The sequence below is a fragment of the Pseudonaja textilis genome, chromosome 4 (assembly GCF_049901715.1).
Source record: "Pseudonaja textilis isolate UNSWEBS1 chromosome 4, rPseTex1.2, whole genome shotgun sequence".
Lineage (NCBI taxonomy): Eukaryota > Metazoa > Chordata > Lepidosauria > Squamata > Elapidae > Pseudonaja > Pseudonaja textilis.
The window spans coordinates 49,668,803-49,688,614 of NC_141993.1; the positions used below are offsets into that span (position 1 = coordinate 49,668,803).

The 19,812-nt window shown below is 38.7% G+C and overlaps 2 protein-coding genes and 1 long non-coding RNA gene across 13 annotated transcripts in view; 2 read left to right on the top strand and 1 right to left on the bottom strand.

The window, feature by feature from the left end:
- The window catches only part of PPRC1 (PPARG related coactivator 1), a 20,005-nt gene extending 12,169 nt beyond the window's left edge, over positions 1 to 7,836 (top strand). For both annotated transcript variants that reach the window (XM_026701184.2, XM_087932897.1), the window contains exons 7-14: positions 156 to 210; positions 2,147 to 2,214; positions 2,694 to 3,537; positions 5,038 to 5,181; positions 6,098 to 6,164; positions 6,552 to 6,673; positions 6,867 to 7,018; positions 7,460 to 7,836. In XM_026701184.2, the coding sequence (XP_026556969.2) occupies positions 156 to 210; positions 2,147 to 2,214; positions 2,694 to 3,537; positions 5,038 to 5,181; positions 6,098 to 6,164; positions 6,552 to 6,673; positions 6,867 to 7,018; positions 7,460 to 7,563 (1,556 nt within the window). In that variant the 3' untranslated portion in view covers positions 7,564 to 7,836. The remainder of the gene's footprint in view (positions 1 to 155; positions 211 to 2,146; positions 2,215 to 2,693; positions 3,538 to 5,037; positions 5,182 to 6,097; positions 6,165 to 6,551; positions 6,674 to 6,866; positions 7,019 to 7,459) is intronic.
- On the bottom strand, positions 6,562 to 17,708 carry LOC148125825 (uncharacterized). Its single transcript, XR_015743521.1, has 3 exons — positions 17,582 to 17,708; positions 14,407 to 14,485; positions 6,562 to 6,731 (listed from the first exon to the last, which is right to left on the bottom strand). It is a non-coding gene; the product is annotated as an uncharacterized LOC148125825 (long non-coding RNA).
- The window catches only part of LCOR (ligand dependent nuclear receptor corepressor), a 72,019-nt gene continuing 69,494 nt past the window's right edge, over positions 17,288 to 19,812 (top strand). For 2 of the 10 annotated variants that reach the window (XM_087932892.1, XM_087932896.1), the window contains exon 1: positions 17,330 to 17,445. Coding sequence is in view for 2 of the 10 variants with exons in the window: in XM_026701195.2 (XP_026556980.2) it covers positions 17,353 to 17,449 (97 nt within the window). In the remaining 8 variants the exon portion in view is untranslated. Of the gene's footprint in view, positions 17,450 to 19,812 lie in introns of all 10 variants that reach the window. The other 8 variants (XM_087932895.1, XM_026701195.2, XM_026701185.2 and 5 more) reach the window with 8 other exon arrangements.

Below are 19,812 nucleotides of genomic sequence, written 5' to 3' on the forward strand. Positions count from 1 at the left end.
TTTTTAAATAATTAAAGCTTAGATGTTTAACAGATCTTTTCCTACATTATTGCACTAGCATCACCTTGACTAAGCACTATGTTTTAGAATCAGATCTTGCCTTAATGGCTATTGCTATAATATATTTGACATTTGTCGTTTACACTGTCTTTCAGCCAAAACGGAAGTATCTGCTGCGTTAAAGAAAAATAAATATACAGGGAATAATGGGTAAGCATAGGCCTGATCCTAAGCCTGGTCTTTATCCTGTTTCTGTTTGGTGACTTAGTACAGGTAGTCCTCAACTTAAAAGCACAATTGGGATCAGAATTCTGTTGTAAAGTAAGGTGGTTGTTAAATGAGTCATACTTGGTATTACGATACAGGTAGTCCTTGACTTGCAACAGTTCATTTAGTGACTGTTCAAAGTTACAACTGCACTGAAAAAAGTGATTTATGTCCATTTTTCACAGTTATGACCATTGTAGCATCCTCATAGTCACATGATTTATATTTGAATGCTTGACAACTGACTCATTTATGACAGTTGCAGTGTCCTATGATCACCTTTTGCAACCTTCTGACAAGCAGAGTCAATGGGGAAATCAGATTCACTTAACAACTGCAGTGATTCACTTAAGTAATGTGGGAACAAAAGTCATAAAATGAAAAGGGAAAAACTCACTTAACAAATTTCTCACTTAACATGAATTTTGGACACAATCGCGGTCATAAGTCGAGGACTTCCTGTATTTTTGCAACAGTTGATATTAAAGAATTTTCATTGTGTCTTCTGATGTTTTGGAGGGCTTTAGTTGGCTTGTGCTAACTAAAGGCAATTGAAGCCCTTCAAAACATCATAAGTAAACCAAAAGACCCAGCAGCCCCAAAAGAGAAAAAACAACTCATCTCCAAGATTCAGTGTAATGACTGCAACAGCCACTATTTAGGACAAACAGGCAGAAGACTGTCAGAACGCATCCATGGACACCAATTAGCAGTCAGAAGACATGATGAAACCTTTTTCATGTCATAACATATGGACTTCACCATAGTTTCAACTGGGACACTGTGATCATCCACCTAGACCAGGGGTAGGGAAACTTGGCTCTTTTATCACTTATGGATCTCAACTCCCAGAATTCCTGAGTGAGCCATAAAAGGTTCCCCATCCCTGGCCTACTGGTTTTTCAGTTGTGGGGGGAATCCATTTTTGACTTGAATGGCACTGTTTAATATACAAATGTAGGATTTCCCCCACAACTGAAAAACCAGTAGGCCAGGGATGGGGAACCTTTTATGGCTCACTCAGGAATTCTGGGAGTTGAAGTCCATAAGTGATAAAAGAGCCAAGTTTCCCTACCCCTGACCTAGACCAAGCCAAGTCCAGAAATGTTAGGGAATTTCTAGAAGACTGGCACTCAGACAAATTAGCCATCAATAAACATATAAACCAATCTACATACTATGCAAAAAGAGAGAATCAACAAGCCAAGATGAGAACAAAACAAAATACCTCCCCACCAGCAATCAGCACCCAGATGAGCATAGATTAACTCTTAAGATTAACATCAGACCTACAATCAAGTAAACATACCCCAATCAAGGACTTACCAAACAAGCCAACAGTAAACAGCCCAATCAAAGAACCTCTAAGACCATGACCACCAACATGGATAGGATAAGCTACTAGAATATAAACATAGAGCAAACCCCACTTGTTACTAGCATTTATGTTACCTAGTTTGGGTAATGAAATGTCTAAGAATACAACCAAGGGAAAAAGCACCAAGGACCCTTCATTTCAACCCTGAACTATTCTCCTTTATTGATTATCAATATATGCTGTTTGCCAAACACCCAAATTTTGATCACATGATTATGGGACTGCTATGATGGTTGTAAGTGCAAGAACGTATTGTAAGTCACTTTTTGTAACTTCAAATAGTTACTAAATGAATGGCTGGAATTCAAGGACTACCTGTAATATTGTGTTAGGAAACAGAGGCAAAACATGTTAGTCAAAGCAGGGGCATATTGACTTAAATGTCCTCTTATGCCATTAAGAAACACTAGCACCCTTTGCTTTGGTGCTTTATATGCTAAGTAGGGAATTGTGGAGAATATTGTTGAGAGGTCCGTAGTGGAACTTTTTTTCCTCTTTCAGGTCTGACATACAATGGGAAAAGAAAATGGTGGACCGGCTTCATGCACCAGAGCTTATTAATGTTGCAGGTAAAATTCCTTTGTGGAATTCAAAATGTTTCTGAAATGGAAAAACCAAGAACCCAGGAGTTAGTCTTTTTGTCACTGAGAGAATAGCAGAGGATTTGTGATGTTTGAGACTTACTTTGGCATAAAAAACTTCCTTAAGCACCTCTGTATATTTTTAAGGGTATTGAGCAGTTGCTGAAGTATATGGGGGGACTTATTTTGAATTTATTTATCCAAATAAAGCCTGTTCTGTTAAGACTATAAAGGGAGATAGCATGAAGATATTGGGTATTCATATAGATTTTGAGAATACTATACAGGTATAGAAATTAGTTTAAACACTTTTGCTCTGCTTTCCATGGTAGAGGAGGGTGGTTTGCTGGGGATGGCATGAGTCTTTACTAAGGAGTTCTAGTGAACATAATCACCTAATCTGCTCAGCTCGTGATTTTGTGATTTAATTGATGCTCCATTTCCTCCTCCTTCCCATTTTTATGCAGGTTTGACTCCACCAGCCACTCCACCCCATCAGCTGTGGAAACCTTTGGTACCTGCCTCATTGCTGGGACAGGATGGGTCCCCAAAAGACACCCAGCTTTTGAAATCCCTAAACAAACCTCACTGGAAAGCTGTAATCCCTGTTCATGTAGGCGCTGGTGAGCATGACTATTGTCAGCTAACTGTTGCACAGCCAAAGGGAGGTGCCAAATGGAATGTCAAACAGAACTTGGATATCACCATAAAACCTATTAAGACCTTAACAAGACAAGTGCTAGATCAGACCTCTGCTGATATAAAGAGGCCCCCTGCTACTGTTAGACTGAACCCTGTAGTTCCTACTTGCCAGAATCCTAGAGAAATTGCCAACCACATTAATTCCAACAAGGGCCAGACCAAAGATTCCAGGACTGTTACGGCTGACTTGAAACCTACTATCCTAAATTCAACATTATTGGAGACCAGTCTCATACATCCATGCAAAGAGGCATTGGACCATCGGACTACTATTCCAGGGTCCATGACTAGGAGCAATGATGATCCATGCTCTGTACTGCTGTCACCAGCTGCATCCCCTTGCCAAGATTCAGGAGAATCGACATTACAGCAACTTCAGGAGATACAGCAGAAACCGCTCGCTTCGAAACGCTCCTTAAGATGCTACCGGAGCAGACAGAGGTCAGTTAGTCCGAAAAGCCAAAGGGGGAGAAGCCGACGAAACCATGCTAGCCGGTCGTTCAGTTCAAGCTCTGATGGTGACAGTGATACTTCAGCGTCCTCTTTATCGTCATCATCCTCTTCATCACAATCACGTTCTCGGTCTCCACCATCCAAACACTGGCGAAGGTGAGTCATATTTTCTTTTCCCCCTTGAGTAGATTCAGTATTTCAAGAATTAGGTGTAATTTTTGCTGAAATAATTGCTTTATATCATGAGGTGCCATGCTCAGGAAGGGATTCTATTTGAACAAATTAATGTAAAAAAATATTGTTTGTGAATGGCTGGCACAGATACGACCTCTGGCAGATGTCTATGAAGATTCTCAATCATCCAGGTCATGGTTGTCCCAAAGGTACTTTTCAAAAGTCTGGTTGTCTTTTGAAAAGCACCTTTGGGAAGATCTTTGATAGACTCCACTTATGACATTTAAAGGATGTCATAAATTCTTTACAGCTTTTGTTAACTGGTTGCTGTTTTAGGAATGGATGACTATATATATTTTAGGAATGGCTGTATGTATGCATATGGTGTCCTGTTGAATAAGGATGCCCAGGGTGATTTTTCTCTCAGAGCAATTTAACTTAATTCCTCCTTTTGGAGATAATGTGTAAGCTGTCCAGTTTGTCTCTAGCTTTCTTTTGTCCTCATTTTAATTACCTAAATTTTGTTTTTTTTCCTGAAAGCCACAATTAGGTTTAATATTTTTTTCATTGGCTTTGTTTGTTTATTTTTCTGAAGGTTTTCTATTTTAGTTTAGTAAATAATATGCTGAACCATAAATTGTTATTTGCAAACATCAACAACTGGTTCAGTGCACTATGTTAAGTTACAAATTAAGTGAATCACGTTATGAGTTAGTATGTGATCCCTCTATTATAGCATGAGAAAATAGTGGGAAATTGTTTCAAAATTGTTAGTTCGTAGATCAGTCTTATCAGACTTGCTAATCCTTATGAATTATTGCAGTTTTTTTTCTATAAATAGAATATAAATAAATGCAAAATATATATCAAGCAAATAAATTCATATTTTCTACTTAAAAAGCTTGATTTCCCAATTTGCAATAGAATATAGTGCCTGACCATATGTGGCACTTAACAGTATTTCATCTACTTTAAGAATAAAATAGCAGAAAGCTGGTGCACATATGTTTGAAATGCTGTTTGAAATGTGTTTATTTCTTGCAACATAATCTGTTTTTGTACAGTGTCATATTATTTGTTCATTTAGCTTTGTAGTGTTTAAACTAACTAGAGATTAAGGTCTTTAGTATCGCCTACTACTAATCTTTTTAACTAAAGATTCCTGCAATGGAACCTGGGATCTTCTAAATACAAACCACAGGCCTAACTCCTGAGCTATGATTACTTTTTAGAACTTGATAAAAAGATTTAAATATTTTTGAAAATATTTGGGCAGTTATTCTCAGCAAATGCTGGCATACATCTTAATCTGTCCTATAGCAAATGTTCTTCCTAACCTCGTAATTTTTTGTTCTTTTCGAAAAGATTGAATGCTCACACAAACATTATGCAAGTTACAATTGACCCCAAAAAACCAACTCTGGCTAGATGCTAGATACTGATCTAATAGGTGATCATATTCAGGTCTCCTTCTTCTCCCAGATGTCGCTCACGGAATTCCAGCTCTTCTCCCACTAAATGGAGCCATTCAAGGGGCAGGTCCCGCTCTCCCTCCAATTCCTCTTACAGGTCAAGGTCATCTTTCAGGTCCCCTTCTCCGCACAGAAGGAATAGTTGCAGGAAAAGGTAAGAAAATGGAATTTGTCCTTTCCTTGATTCCTAGTTTTTTGAGGCATTGAAATATCTTAGCAAAGTTTCTGTTTTTGGAACATCCTTGTTATTTTATAGCTCTTTACCTAATCCAAACCCAAATTATTATTTGGGGATGAGATGATATACAGTGAGTCAAACAGATTAGTCTAGATTCTAGAATCTACAGTACAATATAATCAAACTATCTTACAAGCTGAAGTATTGTCTAAGAAATCATGTCAAATTACTCACAATTTAGATTTTCTTCTCTTTTTGGACTTTTTTGGGGTATTTTTCCCTGTTGGTTTATAAGGTTTCAAAGCATGCCTGGAGAAAATTTGGCTTTTTATATGATGTTGAACTACAATTGTTAGTAGTTGTCATGGTAATTAATGCTGGTAGTCCAGTAATGTGTGGAAACATAAATTACTTATTTCTACTTGAAATATTTGGCAAAACCCCGTGAATCTTATATAAAGATTCTATCTAATGCAAAGTAATAAGTTATTTTTGAAAACTGAGTTTTTTTGTGATAATATTTCTTCCCATAAGTACTGTTTTCATACTAAATTGGTTTTTTTTCTCAAAGAAACCATAATAATACTGTGTTTAACCTCAGATGCATACAATAGGAAAATCTGTGATTTCTTTTCTCTATGAGCAATTCTTGTACTATCATTTTGTTTCATCTAGATACTTAGAGTCAGACGCTTTCTTGCAAGCAACCTGTGGCCTCTGTTTGTCTTGTTTGTGTTCAAATATCAAATGGAGATATTCTATCTTGATTGTATTTCCTAAGCAAAGTATCAAGATGTTCTTTTTTTATTTTTCCATAGGATAGGAAGGGTTATTAATAAACACTGAATAAAACTGTAATTTTGTATCTCTGGTGCTCTGGTTTTTTTTTAAGCTACAATTCCAGCAGTTCCTATGAACATTACCAAAGGCAGAAAAACAAATATAAAGAACGTGCAATCGTGAGTATATGTATTGTACAATAATTTTGTGGGAAGAATACAACCTCCATGTAAGGCTGTTTTTTTAGAGTTACTTTAAAAAAAAGTCCGTTCTATGTAGAATTTTCTTCCCTAGAAAAGAATTGCAGGGGAGTAAGTTTTACAGAAACATTTCCATATATCAGACATGGATTGAGCAGAATCCATATTGTTTGCTAAATCCAATAGTATTATCCAACTTTAATAATTCAGATTCAATCATAACCACTGTTCTATTGTGATCCACACCCTAGGAAGGATTAGTTCAGATCATGGTTTACTAAGAAAGTGGGTTGAATTGTCTGGCAAGAGACAAGTGTCCAAGTAATAGAGCTGTGACTGAATACTGGCCCTAAATTGTGTGCATAGGAGGAACGCCGCGTTGTCTTCATTGGTAAGATCCACAACAGGATGACACGATCAGAATTGCGACATCGTTTCTCTGTTTTTGGGGACATTGAAGACTGCACACTGCACTTCAGGGAGCATAGGTAAGGGGCAGCTGTGACTTTCCTGTGGGCAAGTGTCAACCTCCTGGGTAATATTGAGCTAATGAAAAAGAGAGAGAAAGAAATGTGGTGTTCAGAAAAAGCAGCAATTCTTCTCTTTTCTTCCCTGCTTAACCTGCATTATATATATATCATGATGCAGAGTCTTTTAATGCATAACTGTCCTGCTTGGTAGGGATAACTTTGGCTTTGTGACTTATCGATATGCTGAAGATGCCTTTGCTGCTATAGAAGGTGGACATGCACTGGTTCGTCCTGATGAACAGCCATTTGATCTGGGCTTTGGAGGACGTCGACAGTTCTGTAAAAGAAGTTATGTTGACTTAGGTGAGTCCATTGTGGAGATCGATGAGTTGAAATGCTGGGTATCCAATGATACATTTTTGTGCAGAAGATTGGAACAAAAATCTGAAATACACATGGACTGTGCTCCCAAATGAAAACACAGAAAGTTTGACCTTAAGTGTTGGAGCTATAGGCTAAACTAGTGTTTGGTTTGCATTGTATTTTGTCTTATAAGGCCTGTCTGTGCACGAGTTTAGATATTGTGGTAAGTCACATTGCTTTGACCCATAAATTATGAGTTACAAATAACACTTTTTATGGCTTCATGTAGCTCATTAAATAAAAACCAGACCACAAAATGACTTAACATGACATGCAAACCTAATCATTATGAACTAAAGTCTGTGTGGAGCAAGGAACTAACACTTCTAATGTGCATATCTGGTTGCTAGTTCTGATGAATTATTGTTCTTGTGGTTTCAGATTCCACCCAAGATGACTTTCAACCTGCCCATCTGAAGAATAAATACGATGCTCTTGACTTTGACACCTTATTGAAGCAGGCTCAGCGAAGTCTGCGGAGGTAGCGCTAGTTCTCCTGGGCTCCTAGTTGCCCAGTAGGCATCTGCCTACACCAGCCTTACCTCGGATTGGTTGCAGCCCCCCTCTAGCCCAGCTCCATGTCGAGCATGATTTTATAATGAAATATAAAACATAAAAAAAATTATTCTAGGTTTTTCCTAATGGCTATTTAATGGAAGGACCCTTGTTTAACAAGTGGGGTAGGAATGGAAATACATTGACAATTTCTAGTCCACTTAATTGCTATGCAGACAATAAAATTGCAATTATAGACTTAACATATCTATGGCTGTTTCTCATTCTATCACCACAAGGGTTAATTTTAATAATTGTTTTTCAAAGTTAATCACCCACCCAAAACAGACAGCAGACAATGGGTGCAATGGCCAATACTCAGGAGGCAGGGTGGGGGAAGATGGCAGGCAACAATGGAGCAATTACAAGCTGCCTTCATTATTTAAAGGGTTGTAGGCTTTACATGGTTGGGAATGAAATGCTGCAGAGAACATTTTGTGTTTCTTGGATAACTTAGCTCAAGGGTGTCAAACTCACGGCATCACAGTGGTATCATGTGACATATTGCGACTTTTCCCCTTCACTAAACCAGGCGTGGGCGTGGCCAGCACGTGACGCATCCAGAGTTTGACAGCCCTGGCTTTGTTCTCTTACTAAGAATCCCTGCTTATTCTTACCTTTTAGTTTATTCTGTCTTTCATCTCTATAAATCTCTATAGCAAACAATTAAAATTCTCCTTTTATCTTGATTAACAAATTCTACAAAAAAGGTTATGGTTAAAGATGTGGATAAAGATGTGAACTCAATGTTATTTGCATTTTATGCAAAAAATAATTGCATATTCTGATTTTCCTAGTGATTTGCAAAAACAAGGAATTATTCATGCCATTGAGCCTTTATCCTGAGCATTTTACTCTGGTTGACTGTGTTGTCTGAAACCTCATTTCATTTTGCTGGCTAAAAGTTCCAATGAAACTGCCAGAAGAAATAAAAGTTTGCTAGTTTTGCTTAATTCTGACACGTAAACTAGATTATATCCAGTAAAACATTGTTCCACATACTTCTGAACTGAAACATGAATTAATTTTACTGGTAGTCCTCAGTTTAACTGTTTGTATAACAATGGTTCAAAGTTAGGGTGGCTGAAAAAAGTTATTTACAACCTGTCCTCACAATTACATCCATTGCACAACCCTCACAGTCATGCAATTCCAATTTCAATGCTTGGCAACTGGCACACATTTACAATTGGTTGCCGCATCCTGTGGTCACATGATCCCAATTTGATACCTTCTCAGCCGGTTTCTTGGGGTGGTGGTGGACATCAACTGGGGAGGCTGGATTTGCTTAGAGAGCCTATGAGTCAATTGTGATTATTACACGGTTGTAATATTGGGTCCATTTATGTGATGACTCCACTTGCAACAGAAATTTTAGTCACATGGTCCAAAAGTTGAGGACTACTTATATGAAGCAGTTCTTGCTCATGACCCTTATACCATCCATTAGAACTCAAACCAGGGTTCAACAGGTCCGTGCACTGATTTCCATTAATGGGTTTGTGCTATCCTATGTATTCCATCCTAAAATCACCTACAAAACAGATTTGAAAATGTTAAAGAAAATTTGTTGTCAGCTAGAAGTAATAGTTCAACATGAGGATTTGTGCAAGGTGGGGGAAGGGAGATAACAACAAAGGACAGAACAGCAACTCACAACCTGATAATTTACTCAACCTGTTTTGCCTTAGCGGTTTGTAAAAGCCCAGCCAAAGTGATGACAGTTCTACTTGGATACACACAGCAGGTTTTCAGAGATGCTGTTTCTATGGGAGATATTCTTCCTTGATGCATGAGAACAAATAGTGTTGTCGTTTGCCACTTGATGGCAATAGGCATAAATCAAAGAACATACTGAAGCCAGAAAAAAATTGAATTATTTACTACTACTATTACTACTACTACCACCACCACCACCACCATGGGAAGACAATATCCTCAACTAATGAAGGTCTACCTACCTATTCTTTGGCTATGTATATGGAATTGCCCATTGCTTCGTTTTGAAGGGACTGCTTGCAAGGCTTGGATTTTACAGTATGAATAGAACATGGTTTCATATTACAGTATTCATGCCACAGTATTTTATTTTTCCAGTAAAAGAAAAACAGAATTGAAGCATGTTGTACTAGCATAATTTCAGGATTATGGTGGAGGTTTAAACTCAGCAGCCCAGTCCGCCTGTCCCAAACATAGACATAAAGCTACGGTATGCAACTACAGCTCTAATGACTCCAACAGTAAATGTTTATAGGAGTACTGTTTAATTGATTGAAACAGATGATAAGTCAAAAATTCAATTGTGGCATGTCAGTTTAGAGCAATTCGGATCCCGGATTGCTTTGAGAAAATTCGTTGTGATAATCACCTTGGTTACCCAGAAAATATATAATGCCTATAAATTCATGGTGCCATCTAGTGCCTGAATGTAGAATTTAAAAAAATCCTCAGTTTTCACCAAATGCATTCCTGTTCAGTACATCCACTCCCAAGTTAGTCATTATTCAATATTTCATCATTCTTCACACCATTTTCTATGTTCTCATTCTTTCAACCAAATGCCAGAGTTTGGGAGCCTGTAAATTCTACTGCCAGGATGCTTCCTCTCCTTTCCACTCTTTGCCAAAATTTCTGTGTCCCCTGGTGGCACTTGTCAGCCTGCTCTGATAATGTGTGGCTTCTGCTTTTTTTACGTTTCACTGTGTTTCGAGAGTGCAGCTCACTGCATATGTGGGTTGATGACAGGATGCATCTTTTTCCTATATAACTAAATTACATTTAATAGCAGTAAATACTACATGCATGAATAGGAGAAAAGAATTGGACACTTTAATGCAGGGGTGTCCAACCTTTCACCTTCCCTGGGCCACATTAGAAGATGAAAATTTGGTTTGGGCCGCACATAAAATAAAATAACAGTAACGATACCCGATCATCCCAAAAAAACATAGAAAACATAGTTAACATATTAAATTTATTTGGAAATAAAGTTAGTGAGATGTTTTTATTATTTATTATTTATTAAAAATTATTTATTTTTTATCACGGTTTTTTTATCGCAGTTTTTTATCAGTCTACAGTTTATTTTCCGGCCAAATTTTGCGGGGGGGAGACAGCTCGCCTGCCTCACGCCTACCTCTCCTCCTGCAAATAGCCCGGCTGGATGAGGCAGGACTGGAAGGCAGAAGCAGCAGCAGCAGCGGCGGGGGCAGAAGCAGCAGCGGTGGCAGGGGCAAAAGCGGCGGCGGTAACAGCAGGAGGTGGCGCTCTGACGGCGCCCGCCTTTTCTCTTGCTGCTTGGCCTGGCGCTCGCCTCGCCCCGCCTCACGCCTGCCTCTCCTCCTCCTCCTCGCTGGCTGTGGCACGATGGTTGGGGTGGGCACTGGGCCACATTACGAGGCGACCTGGGCCGCATGCGGCCCCTGGGCCGCGGGTTGGACAAGCCTGCTTTAATGCATGTGAAGCAGTTCTTTTAGCCAGTTCCATAAATGAATAACAGCTAATGAAGCTCTTTGCATAATCCATCTCGTTCAGTTGCTGGATATCTGGAACTTTTGTACTAGATTTTAATGTGTTACTGCTGAGACCCAAATAGGGACAGGCTTGAGATATACAAACAACAGGAATAAATAGGAATATGACTCTATCTTATACAACCCACCAGATCAACATTGCCTTCAAATAGTCTAGAATCATGGTTGTCAAACTTGATCACGACATAGCACGATGGTTTTTTTGCCTTTGTGAATCCAGGTAAGTGGGTCACCAGTATGACAGGCCTGGGATAGAAGTTGCAACTTGGCTCTGTAGATGAGGCCATTTCTGAGACTCTCTAATGCCATGAAATTCTTTTTATTTGTACATTTTTATCCATTGCAGTGTAGTTCTATAAAATACTGGTTCTCTTTGACTGTATTATTGTGGTAGTTCAACCCTGAAGTCTGAGAATCTTCTTTGTAGTAACAGTTTCTTTTGAACATACAGGAAGCCACAGGACAGGTAGTCACCATTACTAAAATTAAAATCTGCAGTACTACAATATGCAGCATACTTTTTAGTTTGTCTTTCCTCTAGACCAAGGGTCATGAGACTTGGCAAGTTTTAAGACTTGTGGACTTCAACTCCCAGAATTCCTGAGCTAACATGAACTGGAGGAGGAATTCTGGGAGTTGAAGTCCACAAGTCTTAAAGCTGTCAAGTTTGAAGACCCTTACTCTAGCCTAATATTTTCTTTACTTCGCAAGTAGTGTAATCAATAGTTGTCTTATAAGCCAATATATTTGAAGAGTGTAAGATTTGGAAAGACTCCTGTATATTTATTGTGTGCACTGTTGAATTGAAACTGGAATTCCCAATTTTTTTTATTACACCAGATGGAGAAACCAAATTGGCCCATTGAGCATTTCTATGCATAATTTCTCTTACAAGCTGCTTATCTGCTCTTCCCTAACAGGCTGATAACAGAAAAACAGGTTTTTCTCCTTATCCACTAGCTTCTCATTATGTTTGACTGTTGGGTTCTTACCAAATTTGAGTCTGGAAGCTAAGCAGCAGAGCTCCAAATTTCTTTTCCAATTGATAGGGAAAGCTGAGTATCAGTTGAGCAAAGATGGGCAGAGACTTTGAGAGAAAAGAGGTTTATGTGTTTTTACATTTTTAATCTGGACTAAATTAAGTGTAGTTCTTAGTATGTTTCTATTCACAGAATGAGATGGAATAGATTATGTGAATGGCATTCAAGTCCATATCAATCTTCGAGTTTTGTTTCATTTTCTTGATCTGTGGTCATAACATCCTAAGAAAATAAGGTGATACTAAGTGCTTAAAGTTTCTGTAATCTTCCTCAATAATCTAACCCATTTAGCTTTGAGTTCTTTTTTGCTGTTATCTACTTGTATATTTTTCATAGCAAACTGTCCTTATAGAAGGCGCAGATAGGTGAGAAATAGCATATCCTATTTAAAAATTAAAAATAAACTCTTGCCACAGAATTCAAATTTCTTGGTTACCAATTGTGGCGTTTTCACAAGGAGATTTAGAATTGCTAATGAGTTCGTGCCAACTTTCATTCTCTTTTCAGGATAATAATTGGTGTGAACTTTGTCACTTCCAAAGGTCCAAGGAGTTGCTTAAAAAATCTAGTATGTATGAGGGGAGTGACAAACAGCAGTTAATGAATAATATAGCTGGGGCTGGAAAGGTTCTAGTAGCCCTGCACAGGATTTGCAAGTGGAGATAGAAAACAAATGTATTGTGTTGAGGTTTATACTTTATTCCATTCAAAGCTATAGGACAGACATGAATGGAATCATTTCAAGCATACAGTGGCGCTTGGAAGTTTGGAACACTTTTGAATTGTCAATATTTTTGTATATATATAACTTAAAACAATCTGTTTTCACAGAACTTCATAAAATTAGATATGAATAAAAACATTATGCTTGTTTATATATTGAGGGAAAAAGTCCAAGTAGTATTTCTGGTCTACATTTCACATGTGTACAGGATTCTTAGAGTCAAGAAGTTATTTTCTGGTTGTTGATTTTCTTCAATGTTGAAATAACATGAACTGCTAGATTCAATGCCAAAAAGTTATGCTTTGGATGGATCCTTTGAGTAACAAAACTTCAATCACTTTTCTATATGTGTGAAGCATATCAGTAAAGATATATTATCTTTCACTAGCATGCAAATATCTAAAACATGCAAAGATGAAGACAGACTTTGTTCAACCACTGTCAACTGGAATTACTTTATTTGAAATTTCAGTTTTTTCATGAGATGGGAAATCATTAGATGTGAATTCTGACCTATTTGGGCTATTCATATTTACTTATCTACTATAAAATGGCTGGTTTGGGAGTATGGTTTGTCACAAGATGGAAGTATTATGAAAAATAATCTATTGAAACTATGTGACAGGTGACTTCATATTCTAGAAGAGATTCTAGAGATTCCAAATAGGTACAAGTGATGTCTAATCATCAATATACCATGGTATCCATTCAGACCCATAGTTAATTGTACAATTATCCACATTTCTAGGAAACTAGATCCAATTTTAAGAAATATAACCATGCAGTGTCCTGGGGTCACCTGATCACCTTTTGTGACCTTCTGACAAGCAAAGTAAATGGAGAAGCCGCATTCACTGAACAACTGTGTTACTAACTTAACACCTGCAGTGATTCACTTAACTGTGGCAAGAAAAGTCATAAATTGGGACAAAACTTACTTAACAAATTTTTCACTTAAAGATAAAAATTTGGGGCTTAATTGTGATCTTAAGTCAAGGACTACTTGTAGCTTATTCTTAGTTTTGATGCTCATTGGAATGTTGTGATTTGATTGCTAATTTAACTATTAAAAAAACTGGGAATTTCTTTGTGTATTATTCAGCAGCTCATTCATATATTGTGATAATTTCTTTCATTATATTTGTTTCTTAGTACTTTAATGAAGTTCATAATGAATACCAAAGAGAAAATTAAAGGAGGAATACATCAATGAAAGCTTTGAAAGAAAATATCTGGTTTTTCTGCTATATTTCTGAAGATAATACATGAGTTCTTCATGGTCTTTGTACTTCCTATGGATTATGCACCAGTAGAAGTTCTGCTCAAAATTCAGTGTTTTCAGCCAAAGTCCCCTAATGTGCAGTGCCATGTTCCCTACCCAACCATAAACAATTTTCTGTAAATCCATGAATGAAACTAATGATTTCACTCAACTTATGATCAAGCAATTGATACATAAAAAATTTACTGTATTACCCTTATGGGTGGTCTGTATCTTCAATCTTGGGTCCTCTATCAGAGTTTGCATGAGGTCCTCAGCAAGTTTATTATTAGGCTGAGGAAAGGATAAATATTTCTACATTTTATGTGTATATCTACAGTAACTAAAGGAACACACACACACACACACACACACACAAAATCAGTGAATGGCCTGAAAGCACAAATAAATTCTGGCCCCAATTGTGGTTTTAAGTTGACTATCTGTATCAAACAAAGATTATCAATTTTGGGGCAATGGTAAAATATAACCTTGGCAAACTACTTGACCAGCTTAGCATCCTCATTATAATTATCCAATATAATTTTCCTAGCTTTGGCCAGATCTTAAATTTTAGATATGAAAGTCAGCTGGGTGACTGGGCCAGCCATTCTCTCTTAGCTCAGCTCATCCCACAGAATTGTCATGGGAAAAACAAGGAGGAAGGAACATTAGTAACTTTGAGTTTATACAAATACTAAAAAATGGAAAAAATATTTAAGAATAATAAAGCTACTTAGGCAAATAAGGCAAACAAAGCCCAGCACAATACAGGTTGAGCTGTGGCAATCTTCTAGAAACAACATATAGTCTTCAACTTTTGCTGGAAAATAGACAAGTTGGGGACAAATGAACCTCCAACAGGTCATTCCAAAGGACATGCCCATTACCAAAAAATAGTGCCCCTCATGATCTGGAATTGGGGCACAATTCCAGCCGGATCAAAAACCGTCAGACCAATTCTAACAGGGAGATGTAGGAAACCAGTCGCTAAGCCATAAAGAGTTTCATAGTTTAAGACCAGCTTTTAAAATTGAAGCTAAGAGGCAGCCATTGCAGATATAATACGTGCCCAACAGTCCATACCAGTGGTGGGATTCAAAAAAATTTATTACCGGTTCTGTGGGCATGGCTTGATGGGTGTGGCATGGCTTGGTGGGTGGGTGTGGCTTGGTGGGTGTGGCAGGGCAAGGAGACTTGGACATCCCATTCCCTCCCTACTCCTGGGGGAAGGTTACTGCAAAATCCCATTCCTTCCCCACCCCACTAACTTGCTTTCCAGCTCTGTTCTCCTGTGCAGGGCAACCAGAGAAGGCCCAGCCAATCAGCTGGGACTCAATGGGAGGCAGAGAATAGGTGGGGGTGGGGCCAGTCAGAAGTGGGATTTGCCGGTTCTCCGAACTACTCAAAATTTCCGCTACCGGTTCTCCATAACTGGTCAGAACCTGCTGAATACAACTTCTGGTCCATGAATAACCTGTTCCACTGCATTGTGCATCAACTGAAGTTTCCTGGTGGACTTTAAAGGCAGCTCATACAGCGTTGCAGAAATCTAACTGGTTACAGATAAGGGCATGAACCACTGTAGTCAGGTCCTCTTGTCCCATAATAAAGCTGTCAAAATGTACTGAAGAAGCTTATACAGAAATTGCTGCATCACACTACATGTTTTCTGAATTATGCAGTGACAGATGAGACTGGCTCTTTTCATGACACTCTGCCAAATATGACCAATATCTGTGAGATGTGTTAGGAGACAAAATATTAATTGTGCTGAAAGCATATGGCAGAAGATGTTACTCATCACAGTTTGTTCCTTCATATGATAAGTGGGTGAAATAATCTGTTGTCTTTGGTCATGGTAAAATTAGCAGTCTATAAATGTTCAATGTGACAGAGGAGTTTGGATTACCTAGAAAATAATGATAAGAAATGGACATTTGTGAAGGATTATGGTTGTTCGCCTAGTGAAAAGGTGTGTTGCCTAATGTAACCTACAATAAAAGGACATAGTAATATTTTTTTTACAAAAGCAGAAAGATTTTAGAATATTTATAGTATTTTCATTGTAATGATATAACTGGTGGCTCAATTTTCTTTTGTTGCAGACTGAATCCAGGGAGTTTTAATAGCTGTAAACCTACAGATTATTTTGAACGAGTTATCTTTAGTATCTGAGATGGAGCACATTTTACGGAAGAAAAATGCAGCAGAAAATGTAGCTTTGAATTGGAATGGAGTTGCTGCCTTAATTGCCTTCTGCCAGATTTTTCCTGTTATGTGTAATCATTTTTTCTTCTTTGGCCAGTTTTTTAGTATATAAATATTGTACTATTATGGAAATAACATACATTTCCAATCGTTTCTCATTCAAAATGCCATGTAATTTGGCAATGCAGTGAAATATCTAATTTTTCTGGATAGGGGAAGAACAGATTTTGGGATACCCTACAAATATATAAAAGTTGTGGTGGAATATTCCAAACGTGGTTTCAATATAGTTTTTCTGAAGAAGCATTTTTCATAATATATCAGGTTTGAATACAGAACATCCAGGCTCAGGACGTCATTCTATAGTATATATCCTTACAATTAATACTTTACATTTTTAACATTATTGTGGGAAATTTGAAAAAATGAAAGGCAATGTTGCAGAGCTCATGAAATTGTACCAAGCATACCTCAAGATAACCGCATGCCGTTTCAATATTTTTAATTATATTTTATTAGAAATACGTTTTGTTCTTTAAAAGATTGAAAAGGGATGCCTCTTATTTTCACGTCAAATTTAACTCTTGTCGTGAAGTATAACTTTATCTTTGGAAGGACTTCCGCGTCCAATGGTCTGCAGGCTAGTTGGGGAGAGAGAAAGTCGCCTTCGCCGGAACGCATCCCTGCCCGAACTCAGCGGACCCCCCATGCGCGGGATTCAGGGCTGCGGAGAAGGGGGTGGGTGGGACTAGGGAAGAGATTCCCCACCTGCCAATAACAGAAGCTTTTATCCCAGCTATGATTGCCATGTAACCAAAACCCGCCCACTGTGGTTTGGGCGGTCGCAGGGAGAGTTGCGCCCCGCCCCCCGCGCGGCTCGTGCGCGTTGACGCGCGCGTGACGCAGATGGCAGGCGTGCCGGCGGTGACTTGAGGCCCCTCCCCCAGAAGATGGCGAGTCCGTGCGGGCGGCAGAAGTGCTCCATCGAGAGGCGCGGCTTCCGCCACCAGCTCGACTCGTGGCGACACCGGCTGCTGCGCTGTGTGGGTGAGGGACCAAGGGGGGAGGCGAGGAGACCCTCTGGGAGGAGGGAAGGCTGACCGCTGTTTGACCCCCCTCCCCCTTTCCCTGCAGCGAGGGGACAGCGCACCGCACCCTTCCCCCCCCACTCACTCTCACCTGCTCACTCGCTCGCCGGCTGGCCCTGCACGCGCCCGCCCGCGCGGATCGGTCGCTTCTCGCGCGCTCTCCACCCCTCCCCCATTTGCGCCTCACGGAGCAACCGCGGCCTAGGCTCAGCCCCGCCCACTCCGGCCTGGCCTCCCGCCCCTTTGGGGGAGAGGAAGAGGGCCCTTTGTTTGGGGGAAGGGGTTAGGCCGGTCTGGTATCCGCCGGAACGGGTGAAGGAAGGAAGTGTTTAGATAAGCCCTCGCCGCGCCAGGCACATCCGTGACGAGAAGCTGAGCGACTTGGAGAAAGTTGCCGTTGATGGGGGATGATCGTAGAATCGAATCGTTCCGGGTGACCACGCCCCTCTCATATTCCCCAGATTTTAACGAGCGGATCGCCATGGCCACTCTCCCCCCACCCCCTTCATCCCGCTTGCTCCTGGCTTTCCCTTTTGACAGCCGAATTATAATCCGTAACTAAGGAGTAGCCTTTTCTTAGCACGAGTTTAGGCACAAGCCTAACTTATTTTGGGGTGATAGGGTCGAAAGATAATGGTCCTTAGCTCATATTTTGAATATCTAAATTAGATGTTGGTCAAAAATAGATCCTGCGGCTTAAGCTATTTTTAAAGGAAATACTGATTTGAAAGTTGGTACTGTACATGGGTTTTTTCCTGAAAAGGTAGCTGTTATTGTAATCATAACTAGCTGCTAGAGATAAAACAAAGATGAAAGTAAAGGATGCACTAATTTAGGAAACAAGGCTTGCTATCTGATTGAATTTAAAAATGTATCAACAATATAGGCGCCTTTCAGTAATTAACAATGCCTCCAATCCTGTACAAGTCTGTACAGCACTAAGCCAGGCTGAGTTCAGTGAGTCTTTTTCCAAGGTAAATTAGTATAGGATTATATCTTAAACATCTTTTGTAATTCATGTTGCATATATTTTCTTGGTTTTCTTGAAGAGTAATGTGTTTGTACTGTTATTAACTCAGTACTTGGCTTCTGAGTTCTAAGTTTACAATGTAATCTTTTGCATGCATATTTGGAAGTATACTCACTGGTTTAGAGACATTATTGCCAAGGAAGTGTATCTTAGAATTCAAGCATATATTGTTTAACATGTAGGGGTAGTAGAAATTAAGATCCTGTTTCTTAAATAGCAAAAGAAACATGCCAGAATACATTTACCATGATCATAAAAATATTTACTGCTGTTTTATTTTGAAACCCACAAATTTTAGCACAAGCATAATTCAGTTTAATAATCATGATCTTTATTATGATTCAGTTATGATATGCTTATTTATTCTTAACCATGTACTTACCTTTTCTCTTCTAAATATTGATTATTTGAATTCAAAACATGGAATAATCACTTTTGTTCCACTAGTATATTGTTCAGTAAACTATTTTGGTTAATTGTACAAAAAATAGCTCATGGTATGTGAGAATATATTGCCAGCTGTAAGCATATCTGATGAAGGTTATGTCATAAAAGTAATTTAGAAGGTTTTTTTTAAATGTAAAAATATTTTATGAATATATTTTAGTGCTGCTTTTTAAAAAAATCCTGAAGAATGTAAGGCATTTAACACATTTCTTTTAAGGAGACTCTTGTGCATAGAGTTTGTACAGATTAGTCTCTGGTTACTAGGATCTTACTAGGAGATGAATAATTTTGCTGCTACCTATATCACTTGATTTAGCATTCATGTATTCTCTCATTTCATCTATTTTCACAAATTCTTTACTGTCCCTCATTGTGATGTTCTCCAGATGTACTGAGTGTACATCAGCCTGTATTGCCCTTGTTTGTAATCCAGCACATTTGTTAGGAAAAATACTGGAAAGGTTTCTTGGGTTGAATTGTACTTTCAATTTTGGAGGGCTTGGGGTTTAAACTGGTTTTCTGAATGTATTAATTAATGGTCTCTTACTCAAATAGAACTATTAAAGTTAGTTATAGGCTCAAAGGAAGGACAGCTATAAAGCAGTTTGGGTAATTTTACCAGTCAGTTTCCGAGCAGATGGTAACATCTAGCTGACCTTATTTAGGCTCAGAAACTGACCACCAGGGATTTCCAGGCAGTAGGCTAGACTTGGAAATCAAAACAATATCCCAGAAGGCACTGGCAGCTCCATATTGCTGCCACAAAAATTACATGGATGGTATCCATGAAGTCTCCAAAAGCTGAACTTGACTTGGAGATTATTTTTTATTTTAGCAACGTAATG